Source organism: Manduca sexta, chromosome 10 (genome assembly GCF_014839805.1).
Source record: "Manduca sexta isolate Smith_Timp_Sample1 chromosome 10, JHU_Msex_v1.0, whole genome shotgun sequence".
Classification (NCBI taxonomy): Eukaryota; Metazoa; Arthropoda; class Insecta; order Lepidoptera; family Sphingidae; genus Manduca; species Manduca sexta.
In genome coordinates this window covers 7,782,321-7,795,031 of record NC_051124.1, presented here as the reverse complement: position 1 = coordinate 7,795,031, position 12,711 = coordinate 7,782,321, and the positions used below count along the sequence as shown (strand labels likewise).

The 12,711-nt window shown below is 38.1% G+C and overlaps 1 protein-coding gene across 1 annotated transcript; it reads right to left on the bottom strand.

Annotated features, from left to right (window-relative positions):
* Positions 1 to 3,568: 3,568 nt before the first annotated feature.
* LOC115442693 (extensin) lies at positions 3,569 to 8,101 on the bottom strand. The gene is made up of 3 exons (XM_037437293.1): positions 7,994 to 8,101; positions 4,548 to 5,758; positions 3,569 to 3,792 (listed from the first exon to the last, which is right to left on the bottom strand). Exons 1-3 carry the CDS (start codon positions 8,043 to 8,045, stop codon positions 3,748 to 3,750), a joined length of 1,308 nt encoding a protein of 435 aa, XP_037293190.1. The 5' UTR covers positions 8,046 to 8,101; the 3' UTR covers positions 3,569 to 3,747.
* Between the last annotated feature and the right edge of the window lie 4,610 nt (positions 8,102 to 12,711).

Genomic DNA, 12,711 nt, shown 5'->3' with positions numbered 1-12,711 from the left:
GGTTGCATTTCTGCCTACCCTGTCAAAAATTGTGTGATTTGTTTTTGTTTATGTATGTGTGTGCATATGTAGTGTATAAAAAGTACATGAAATAAAAAACACCATTTATGCATATTGATGAAACACACTTATTCAGTGCTTCTGACACTTGAGTATTTATCGCGAAATATCGTGAAACCACAAGTACCTGGGCAGCCGAGCCTTGTTCGGGTGATTTGATATTTATAAAATGAGATAATGATTACTTTTCGTCACATAACATTTTGTAAATTATACATTTGTGAAAAACCATGTCCAAAAACGGTTTTTTATTCGACAAAAATTCTATCGAAGATAATTTATATATTATTTATAGTTATCATAGAAACTAAATCATTTAATTTTAAAGTCATCCGATATTGAGATTTTTAAAATTTTATTTTACTTAAATATTAAAAGTAAATACATATTCGTAATTATTTTCTCAATATTTTTATACAGTGTCAGTAGGTATAACATTTTCAAAAACTTAAAATATACTAGTTGCAGTTGTTAGAATTCTAGATGAATTATGCCAATAGCATTTCTATACTTATTTATTGAATTGAATAATAATTTTATTTAATTACTACTTTATTATTGAATTAACTTTGCATTTTCATTCACATTCTATGGTGCCGTATCCGATTATATAATAATATCCGCCTTGTATTATATACTTACTGTCCCATTGCTGGGCAAGGGTCTCCTCTACTACTGAGAGGGATTAGGCCTTAGTCCACCACGCTGGCCTAGCGTTGGTTGGTAGATTACTCACACCTTCAAAATACTTATACAGAACGTCTCAGGTATGCAGGTTTTCTCTCGATGTTTTCCTTTACCGTTAAAGCAAGCGATAATTCACAAAGAATACACACATCATTTTTAGAAAAATCAGAGGTGTGCCCTTGAGTTTTGAACTTTTTTTTTTTTTTTTTTTGGTTTCGCGGAGAAAGTGCCTTATTACTACCGCCCAGCCTTCGTGGGGGGCGACTGAGCGGTTATACTGGGGTAACCGTGCCTTACGGCCCGGCGTTGAGCCGCCCGGATTTGATGGTGACCTTCGGGCGACCGCCGGGCCGAGTCCCTAACCCTATATACAACTTAACCTATGCACGGCCTACCAGCTAAAACTCCGCGGTGGCCCTCTTCGGCGCATTAGGGCGGCTGCGGGCTTCCTCTGACGTTGAAGTGTCTAGTCTGCGACCGCAGCCGCCCCTGCGCGGTGCCGCCTTGCGGCCCGTCTCCTATGGGGGGAGTTTTGAACCTGCGGAAATTCGTCTCGGCAGTCCGTTCAACACCTAACTGGGCTATCACCGCTTGTCTCAGATTAGTCAGCGTCAAAATAAATTAATTAAAATAATTCTTTAATACTTTCCAACTTCCAAGACATACAGAAACATAATTTTAAAGATAACCAAGGCGATAATATTGCCATCTTCTAACGGGTTTATTAAATACATATCTTAATTTTCACCTCTGTTTTCTCGGGTTGCCAGGCCCTTAGGCAATTGCCTAATTTGTCTTAGGGCTTATCCGGCCATGGTCCCGGGTTTCAATCGTAAGAACGGTGAAGCCAAAACAACCCTTGTTTACTATATTGTTAATTCATACAAATTAAATTTCCTATAATATATGCATTTTTCATTTACGACTACAATGGCAAAAAGTTAGGCTGATCTATAATTAATCATTACGATTTTAATTTATTGCACATTATGTTGGCGACTAGTAAAAAAATCTGTCAGTATGCCTTAAACTAATAATGATAGCTATGTTCAACTTCGTCGATTTTTGCCGCAAAGCAGCAGAGTGGACAGCAAAAGTACAATGCTTGTTGTGTATTGATTTAAGACATTGCAACTGATGATTATAAACGTCTTTAGTAAATGCTGAGGATGAAAATATTGCAAATTTACTTGCAGTATTACCTAGTACAAATACGTGTGCTTTGAATACTGTTTATGAACAAACAAGGCACTTTTACACGCTTCTGACTTGTCTGTGAATTATGTTAATTCCATTATATTACAAATCCTTACAAAATAATGTACCTTTATACGTAATCTATGGCAACTGTATGTAGTTTTTATACATTTTTGCTCTTTTGTACTTATTTAAATAGAACTTAGGCAAGGGCAAAATAAAGATCGTTTTATTATTGGAAAATTCAGGATTCGTCTCCTTCAAAGCCTTTCCACTTTGTACATCATGATTTACTGAAATCTGTAACAATAGTCAACGCGAGTGGTAGGTTGTCTGATTCACCTGCTTTACCACCACTAATTTTAAAGAATTTACTCCCAAATTTTTTATAGAAATGACGCGGTGGTATTAGTGAACCTTCTTTTTATAGAGATAGAGGATAGGGATGTATACGTGCTTAAGAACCGTCGCGGCAATGCACCGGGTCGGATTGACTCATGGCCGACGCTCTGATGCCTTCTGAACGGGGGACCATAAAAGAATTACACCACGGTATTCAGTGGCGCCCCTAAAAAACGTGAGGCCTCAGGCGAAAAAAAAAAAAAATGCGACGCGGAATAAAAAAAATACTCCGATCAACAAGAGCGTAGCCAGCTGATGGCCCACAGGTGGGGGGGTGCAAGTTGATATGGAGAATGAGAAAAGTATGAATTGCAGGTAAAGTCGAGAGCACATGTTCCTCCCCTACACCCCGTCTACCGCTTTAACAATGACATAGAGTGGAGCGTAATAATTTGAGCGTATGGAATATTAGAAATGGAATTGGTGAATCATTCGAGTTTAAGAAACTCTAGGCGGGGGCCAGCTGTACCTCCTTGCTCCCTATTGGCGACGCCCTTGCTACGGTATAAACAGTTTCATCGGTGAGATTGTAATAAAAGATCCTCCAAGACACCTTGCGAGCCCCCGAGTTTCTGACGTTATCGTTTGGTTATAAGATCGGTGGAACTAACTGAATTATTAATACAACAAATATAAGAATGTGATATACTGTTTTTTCAGGATAGCAAAAGAAGTTTTTAGAGTTAATCTTTTATTGAGTTTTACTCTAATTGGGACATGATTATAACTTTATAACAATGAAAACGAAATGAGCTTGTAAGGCTTGACACCTTATAAATGGGTGGAATTCGTAAGGTTTTGCCAATTGAACAAAAAATTTTTTTTCTTTTTTCAAAGACATTTTTAAGCATGTCTAGTTTTAAAAATTTGAAAGATTAATTATCTACGAATGTACACAGTTTTTCGAATAGGCTGTAAAAAAAGCATCAGTTTATATTTTAGAAATCTACATTCTACGCTTAAAAATTCGGAGAGAATTATTATACCTGAATGCAGTTCTAAAATGTTGATTATTATTATTTATATCTAAAGCAATGGAGAGCGCTTCCAATAAGTTTGGTAATCTATGGAGTCGCCTCATGTTTAGCAGTGGACATCCTTCGGCTAATGATGATAATGAAATTTACAAAACTGTAATTTTGTTATTATCTCTAATAATTAGTATATCTAATTATACCATGTAAGGAAGCTATAAAAATGTAATGTTAATTGAAATAATAAATGACTGTACTAAAAAATTATTTATTTATAACTTTACAGTTAATGACAACATAATAAATAAAATAAGGAACGACAACTGTTTGGTGACTGCCCCATTACACTTGTCTTCTTTACAAGTCTTACAATCCTTCCCTTGCATATTTTGAGGTACCGTACAAGTTTCTTGGTCCTCGTTATGTCTCACAGCACATCCTCTCTTGATAGCATCCGTGCCATTGTTAGTAACTGAAAATGGGTAAAATAATTAAGTAAGAAGTAGGACACTATAAGGCTTAATTTGCTGTCCAATGTTCCCTCAGACGTGAAAGTAAATAAATAGGAAATATACCGAACAAAATAAGACTGTCTATCGCAGAGCTTACACAGACGGTATATTTTACACGTTGACGACGTGCATAAAACACACCTAAATGAGCAGCAAACGTGACACAGAACTTCATAAAAATGACGCAATTTACGCGCGTCGACGATTTGCGTTTTTAATACATGCTCTCCCAACATGTTTTCATATCATGTTCTTCCCCGAGATTTTTCCGAAATAAGAGACCACCAAAACGTTTGCAAATGTCAGTTAACCTGGTAATTTAAGTTATCAGTGAATCTGGAAAACTTAGGGAGAGGCTGGTTTCAGCAGTGCATATCCAGTCTGTGGCTGATGATAATAATGATGATAAATAAAAATATCTTAAGATACTTTTAAAGTTCGGTTTGTTGCAAAACCAGGACATACATACCTAAATTTGAAATAGATCACTTGAGTTCAGTTCTAAAGTCTCAATTAGATGGAAAAATTTTCTCGCCTATTTTTTTGTGATTCTTGGAACAAGATAAAATAAAATTGCCCTAAACACAATTGTTACTCAATTCTTGCTCGCATTACAGACGACACATGCCTCATAAATTGGTGCACGAAAATTATTCCGCCTATTTCAGCCTTAATATCCTAAAGGCGGTGCCAATTTTTTATGTCGACAACTTACCTGTAACTTTGTAACAATAATAAATTCTAGGTTGGGAAGTTGTTGGTTTGTTAGTAACTGGAGCTGTTGTAGGCGGCGCAGCTGTTGGTTCGTCAGTGACTGGAGCTGTTGTTGGTGGCACAGCTGTCGGTGCGTCAGTGACTGGAGCTGTTGTAGGGGGCACAGCTGTCGGTGCGTCAGTGACTGGAGCTGTTGTAGGGGGCACAGCTGTCGGAGCGTCAGTGACTGGAGCTGTTGTAGGCGGCACAGCTGTCGGTGCGTCAGTGACTGGAGCTGTTGTAGGGGGCACAGCTGTCGGAGCGTCAGTGACTGGAGCTGTTGTAGGCGGCACAGCTGTCGGTGCGTCAGTGACTGGAGCTGTTGTAGGGGCACAGCTGTCGGAGCGTCAGTGACTGGAGCTGTTGTAGGCGGCACAGCTGTCGGTGCGTCAGTGACTGGAGCTGTTGTAGGTGGCACAGCTGTCGGTGCGTCAGTGACTGGAACTGTTGTAGGCGGCACAGCTGTCGGAGCGTCAGTGACCGGAGCTGTTGTTGGTGGCACAGCTGTCGGTGCGTCAGTGACTGGAGCTGTTGTAGGGGGCACAGCTGTCGGAGCGTCAGTGACTGGAGCTGTTGTAGGCGGCACAGCTGTCGGTGCGTCAGTGACTGGAGCTGTTGTAGGGGGCACAGCTGTCGGAGCGTCAGTGACTGGAGCTGTTGTAGGCGGCACAGCTGTCGGTGCGTCAGTGACTGGAGCTGTTGTAGGTGGCACAGCTGTCGGTGCGTCAGTGACTGGAGCTGTTGTAGGCGGCACAGCTGTCGGTGCGTCAGTGACTGGAGCTGTTGTAGGCGGCACAGCTGTCGGTGCGTCAGTGACTGGAGGTGTTGTAGGTGGCACAGCTGTCGGTGCGTCAGTGACTGGAGCTGTTGTAGGTGGCACAGCTGTCGGAGCGTCAGTGACTGGAGCTGTTGTAGGGGGCATAGCTGTCGGTGCGTCAGTGACTGGAGCAGTTGTAGGCGGCACAGCTGTCGGTGCGTCAGTGACTGGAGCTGTTGTAGGTGGCACAGCTGTCGGTGCGTCAGTGATTGGAGTTGTTGTAGTTATTGATTCGTCCGAAATTATTGCGTCAACATCTCTACGATTTCGATCTTTCGAGTCAGCATCACACTCTACTAAGTTTTGTTCGGATACTGTAGAGCAATCGGAACATTCATAACACCGTAGGCTGTCAACTGCAAATAAAAAATAAAATGTTATTATTTATTATTTAACTAGGTACAGCTCGTGGCTTTACCGCGACAAAAATCCATAATGTAGTAATATAAATAGACAGTTCAACGCCAGCACGATTTTTTTAATTGATTTAAAAAATATATATTATACTAGCTTTTGCTCGCGGCTTCGCCCGCGTGGAGTTTTCCCCGGGATAATTATTTTTTCCGACTTACTTACTTATCGTTATATTATGACCAAATTACACAAATTCATTATAAATTGTAGGCCGGCATAATCTTGTCGACTGGCCAGGGCTCATCGTCTCTTGTCATGTGACTCTCTATATGGTTATTCTAAACCCTACTCACCTCACTATCAGATACAGTGGCGTCACATTCCCGTGCCCAAATAAAAATAACTAACAAATATTTATATTTACAATACACTCAGTACAATTTATCGGAACGTAAAGCATAAACTTCCTGCCTTGGTTGCGCGGTTGCATTGCATGCTTGGTAAGAGAGTTTGAAAGAAGAAGAAGTTTGGTTGCGCGGTTGTATTGCATGTTCGGTACGACATCGTTCTGAGTTCCCGGCTTCGAAAATCGGAACAGGCAAAGTGATACTCGGTTTTTATGCACCTTTCGATATGGCGATAGGCTCGTCCCCTCTGACTTCTTTCTATGTGGTATTAACACACATGGTGAAAGTGGTGGTACCCTGTTTGTACTTCTGCCCAATCGGGGATAAAGGTGTGATGTGTGTGGGTCATAGCACTTCTTTTAACTTCAGCAAATTAGATAAAACTTTGAAGCAAATATTGAGTACCTAATAGAATAATTCGCCGAATACCTTGGCGAATAAATATGACTAATAAATGAATTTGAGCAATGAATACGCCCGAGTAACATCAATCTTCAATCTGATTCCGAAAAAGAACCAATCAGAATAATTCTTTTGTAAGCATGTAAAAAAAACTTTGTTTTGATTTGTATATTTTTGAGATAGATAAAAAAAAAACTAGAAAACATTTATTAAAAATGGCGGTAAGTTGTTTACGCACTCGTGTTCGTGATTATTCGACAGTAGTCGGAGACTAGATATGAGAAACAAATGAACACCGAAAGAATAATTTATTCCTTCTTAAAATCAATTCATGAATAATTGTAAATAAGGACATTGATTTACAACCAGTTTTGATTCATAAATAGGTTTACAGATCACATTAGCAGATAGAATGAAATCAAGCAAAACTTAATACATATTCTTAGCCCATATACGAAAAGCTGCCATTTCGTTGCTTTGAAAGTAGTTGCAATATCTCGCGAATATCCTTTAGATATTAAAAAACAAAATAAAAAAAAATCGATAAAATTTGGTAAGGAGATAGTTCAAGGACGTTGGAAGGATATGTCCTATGTAGCCTATGGGCTACTTAATATCGGGGAAAAATATAAAGCGGGACTTTTATCCCGGAAAATCCTTTCAAGCGGGCGGAGCCGCGAACAAAAGCTTGTCAATTAATAAAGCACTCAAATTTAATTAATTATAACGAATAATTAAGACTTCAAATTACATGATGAAGATATTATTTTTAGGAATAGTTCTTTTCAAATAGTTTAAATACCGGTATTTCTAAATAATAAACTTAAATTTCATTATAATCTTTACAACACATCTAATAAAGAAATTTTAATAGATTACTGATCAGTAAAATTAACCTATCAAAACCAGGTGTCCAATGGCGAATGCATTCCGCAAGATCAGCAATCGGTGTATAAATCGGAGTGCACAAATATGAATAATCACAAAAATAATGTAATGCAACCTAATACCGATGCTAGTGCTATGTCATAATCCGATAGTGTGAAGAAATATATTTGTACCCATATAAATGTTTGCTATAAACACAACTTCAATTGAAGTATCTTGTGAACCTAACAAAGAAACCTTTTTTAAGACGTCGAAGCTATGACACTCGTACTATTGAATGTTACTTTTGGAGTTGAAAATAAGATAAAAATAACAAAAGAAAATATGTTTAAACTGCCCTTTTAAAGCGCAATTTTTTAAAATAATATTTGATTTTTTTTGCTATATTTATGTTTTAAAATGAACTAAAACTAATTAGATTGTTTTCAAGCTTTTTTTTCAATAGGGGACTTGCAATACGGAGTGCACACTGATGTAAGACATTTCCCATTGCATGTATGTTATATTTATGACTACGTAAAGAATATGACATGTACATACCTGCCACGATTATGAGCACGGAGGCAAACACTAATAATATCCTTTTATCCATTGTGCACGTTACATCGATCCAAGTATAATGGCCGTTGGAAAGCAGTATTTTATGTTATATATTAATTATATACATGGTGTTCACACTCTTACATATAAAGCGCAATCTCTCTATCTCTCTCTAATTACAAGTGTGCCTTAAACCTAACAACTCTATTGTAAATATTTAGGTATTCCCCGCGAAAACAATTAATTGTATGGTACGTCATCGTATCTGGAACAGTATGGCAAGATTTGGACATGTCTATGCATTTCTGCCGTCAAATCAAGCTCATTTGTGCTGCTTAAATTTTTCTCTTTGATTATCAAGGCAAAGTTACTGTATCTGGTGTTAAGTGAAAGAAAAACGAATGAAGTGGAAACCCAACGGACATATCGACCGGCAATATGTAAGTAACCTTAGACGATCAGCACAATTATGTCGGCATGTTTTATAGCTTCTTTACGCTTGAAAGAGTATGCTGCAGGACAGCCGCAACACGGTTTGAAGGGTTACCTTCCGCAACTTTTTGTTTGAGCCTAGTTAGAGATATCATGAAGCTGTGGTTCTGCAAGCTGCGTGTGGTACTGATAAGAAAAGGCGAGAATGGAATAAACAATTTCTCTAACCACTCACCATGGTACAGAAGATAGAATATCAAGTGATGCAATGTTCTGACGGAGCTGCATTGACTTTAAGTTTTTTTGTGATGTTTATATTCTAGTGCCTGTAATCTGTAATTAGGGGACAGAAAGTAGATAAATAAAGAGAATAATTAAACACCATTTATGGATATTGATGAAACCTAGTTATTCAGTGTATTTAACACTTGAGCATTTATCGTGATACATCGTATAGCTATAACAGAGATAACTCTTCATACCTACACTTAGCTGTAGTGGAGCATAGAATGAGTAATATAATCTATTCTTCTATACCTATTTTATAAAGCTGAAGAGTTTGTTTGTTTGAACGCGCTAATCTCAGGAATTACTGGTTCGAATCGAAAAATTCTTTTAGTGTTTCATACCCCATTTATCAAAGAAGGCTATTGGCTATATAACATCACGCTATAATCTAAAGAAGCGGAGCATCAACGAAAGATATTGCAAAAACGGGAAAGAATTATTCCTTTTTAGAGCTTATGTTGCGTTTATAGTGAAAACCGTTAAATTTACGCAACAATTATTTACCTATAATAGAATTGTTTTTCTTAAAAAGGTCTAAAAATATATTTAATTTAAGCTCCCCCGCCGCACGTGTCTGCCTGACTAAACGTAATAAAAACTACCCAACGGATTTCGATAAAATTTGGTATGGAGATAGTTTGAGATCCTGGAAAGCATATAGGATTTTAAGTGACTTATATGCCTTAATAAGCCCGTAGCGTTGCAGCCGCGCTGTTTTCAACTCTTTAAGAATTGCTATGACATAAATGACGCTAAAGTAAAAGAATTGAGGGCGCCTTCAGTTCGGTGTTAATACAGCGAGGATCCAGCGCTGTAGTCGCACACACACACACACACACACTTACACCATCACGCATTTATCCCCGAAGGGGTATGCAGAAGCGCAACCAGGGCACTCACTTTCTCGCCAATTGTGTTTCGTCCCATGATGTGATAGGGGGCAAAAATATCGCTATATTGGCTACAAATTCCAGACTCTGGGCTTATACTGAGCAGAAAATCCCAAATATCACTTTGCCCGACCCAGGATTCGAACTCAACATCAACAAAACAGGACCTAAGAGCGTTGTCGTACTGCGCATGCACTACAACTGCGCCACCGAGGCGGCCACGAGGGTTTTTTTAACCGACTTCAAAAAAAGGAGGAGGTTATCAATTCGATGTGATTTTTTTTTTGTATATTTGTTACCTCAGAACTTGCTCATTTATGAACCGATTTGGATTTTTTTTTTTAAGAATATACCTCCAGATTGGTCCCATAGATTTTTTTCAAAATCGCTTCAGTAGTTTGATTTTAAAACTAAAAAAACTAAAACAATTTAGTTGTCCAAGAAAACGAAATCACGAATTTAGCATTCTCGTGACGTTTTTAGTTATGTTTTTGCATTGAGTTTGGTTTAATGTACTTCTTACATACTTATACATACAGCATAACACCTTTTCCCTTTTTCAGTGGTAGGCAGAGGCATAACATTTCAGCACGATAGTCGTACTGCGTGTGAAACATATCAGTTGTGTTTTTGCGTTGGGTTTAGTTGACTCTTCTGCTTACACACACACATATATAGCATCATACCTTTTCCCCTTTTCAGGGGTAGACAGAGGTGTAACAGCACAGAGCGATAGTCGTACTGTGAGCGAAATATATATATTGTGTTTTTGCGTTTGGTTTGGTTGAATATACTTCTTACATACATATATAGCATCAAACTTATACCCCTTTTTCGTGGTAGGCAGAGGTGTAATTCCTCAGTGCGATAGTCGTATTGTGGATGAAACATAACTACGCCATCGAGACAGTCCATTTTTTACTAACACAAAAAAACAAAAAATAAAAATAATTTTAACAAAAAATTAAACCGCCTTCAAAAACCACTCAAAACCAAATTTCACATAACAGGTATATAATGGATACCAATTTTGGAGTCAGTGCCTAATTAAAATTGATAGTTAGGCTAGATAAATACATTAACAAATATTCGAAAACAATATGCTGCCCGCGTACAAAGACAACAAGTCAGATCGTCACCGGAGATGAACACATCGCCGCAGCACAGCAAATGGAAGCTATTAAGGTAATATTTAAATTTGTGAACTGTCCACTACCCCATTGCTTCCCTTGTTACGTATTGTACGGTAAAGGAAAGGAAAAGGTAAAAACACCATAAATGTGCTTGGTATTACACCTTTCACTATATATGTTTGTTAGTAGTAAATGCATACCTATATAATAATAATAATATCAGCCCTGTATTATATACTTGCCCACTGCTGAGCACGGGCCTACTCTAGTATTGAGAGGGATTAGGCCTTAGTCCACAACGCTGGCCTAGTGCGGATTGGTAAACTTCACACAACTTCGAAATTCCTATAGAGAACTTCTCAGATGTGTAGGTTTCCTCACGATGTTTTCCTTCACCGTTAAAGCGAACGATAAATTCACAAAGAATACACACACATGATTTTAGAAAGTCAGAGGTGTGTGCCCTTAGGATTTGAACCTGCGGACATTTGTCTTGGCAGTCCGTTCCTCACCCAACTAGGCTATCGCGGCTTTTATTTAATGCATACCTACTTTTAATTAATTTGAAAGATATTTAGCTCATACATGGAATATGCAATTAAAATCTAGCTTAAATAGCAATTTTAATTAGGCACCGACTTCAAAATTGGTATCCAGTATATACCTGTTATGTGAAATTATTTTTTGGTTTTGGGTGCTTTTTGAAGGCGGTTTAATTTTGTTAAAATTATATTTATTGAGTTTACCACGTTCAGGCAGACAGATCCAGCGGGCGACTTAGTTTTATAATATATTTTTGTATACATTTTTAAGATGAACAATCTCGTCATAAATCATTGTTGCATAACTTTAATTGTTTACGCAGCGCACGCAACGGAAGCTCTCAAAATGAATATTTTTTTCCCGTTTTTGCAACATGTTTCCTTACTGCTCCGCTCCTATTGGTCACAGCGTGATGATAGCCTATAGCACTCCACGAACAAAGGGCTATCCAACACAAAAATATTTGTTCAGTTTGAACCGGTAGTTCCTGAGATTAGCGCGTTCAAACAAACAAACTCTTCAGCTTTATATAATAGTATATAGATATAAATACATGTCATGTTACATCTTATAGGGTATGTATTCTTCTTCAGAAATCCCTATTTTTATATCATCATGATCATCATCATCAGCCGCAGGATGTCCACTGCTGGTCATGGGCCTCCCCCAAAGATTTCCAGATCGCCCTATTCGCGGAAGCGGCCCGCATCCATCGATCTCCTTCTCCTTTTTTATATACTACGTGTTATTTAACGTGCCCTAACCCTACCCTTATTGGGTCAGCATTTTATACCAATTGTCAGCCCGATATCCAATAGCCCAGTTATTTACAATAGGTATAAGAAAACTCCCTTAAGGTTGTCCAGTGTAGGAATGGAACAAGAGCCTAATTAGACCTAGATAAAGTCTATTAACTTTATTTAACTAACAAATATAATAATAATAATAATATCAGACCTGTATTATATACTTGCCCACTGCTGAGCATGGGCCTCCTCTACTACTAAGAGGGATTAGGCCTTAGTCCACTATGCTGGCCTAGTGCGGATTGGTAGACTTCACACACCTTCAAAATTCCTATAGAGAACTTTTCAGATGTGCAGGTTTCCTCACGATGTTTTTCTTCGCCGTTAACACGAACGATAAATTCACAAAGAATACACACACATGATTTTAGAAAAGTCAGAGGTGTGTGCCCTTGGGATTTAAACCTGCGGACATTCATCTTGGCAGTCCGTTCCACACCCAACTAGGCTATCGCCGCTTACAAGTATTGTATCTAACTAATTATATTGTTTGTTAGAAGTAAATCGAAAGCCTTTGAACAATGTGCTACAGGCATTGACATATATTCTATAGATACGAACGTCCATGTAAACTATTTGTTCGAAATCTGAACTAAAATGGTAACTAAAACGTCACTGTTATTAAT

Bases quoted from the DNA above. Each gene is read 5' to 3' on its own strand.
- LOC115442693 (XM_037437293.1), bottom strand. From the start codon at position 8,045: ATGGATAAAAGGATATTATTAGTGTTTGCCTCCGTGCTCATAATCGTG. The intron at 5,759-7,993 runs GTATGTACATGT...TTTTATTTGCAG, and splicing joins CGTGCTCATAATCGTGGCAG to TTGACAGCCTACGGTGTTAT. The intron at 3,793-4,547 runs GTAAGTTGTCGA...ACCCATTTTCAG, and splicing joins TTATTGTTACAAAGTTACAG to TTACTAACAATGGCACGGAT.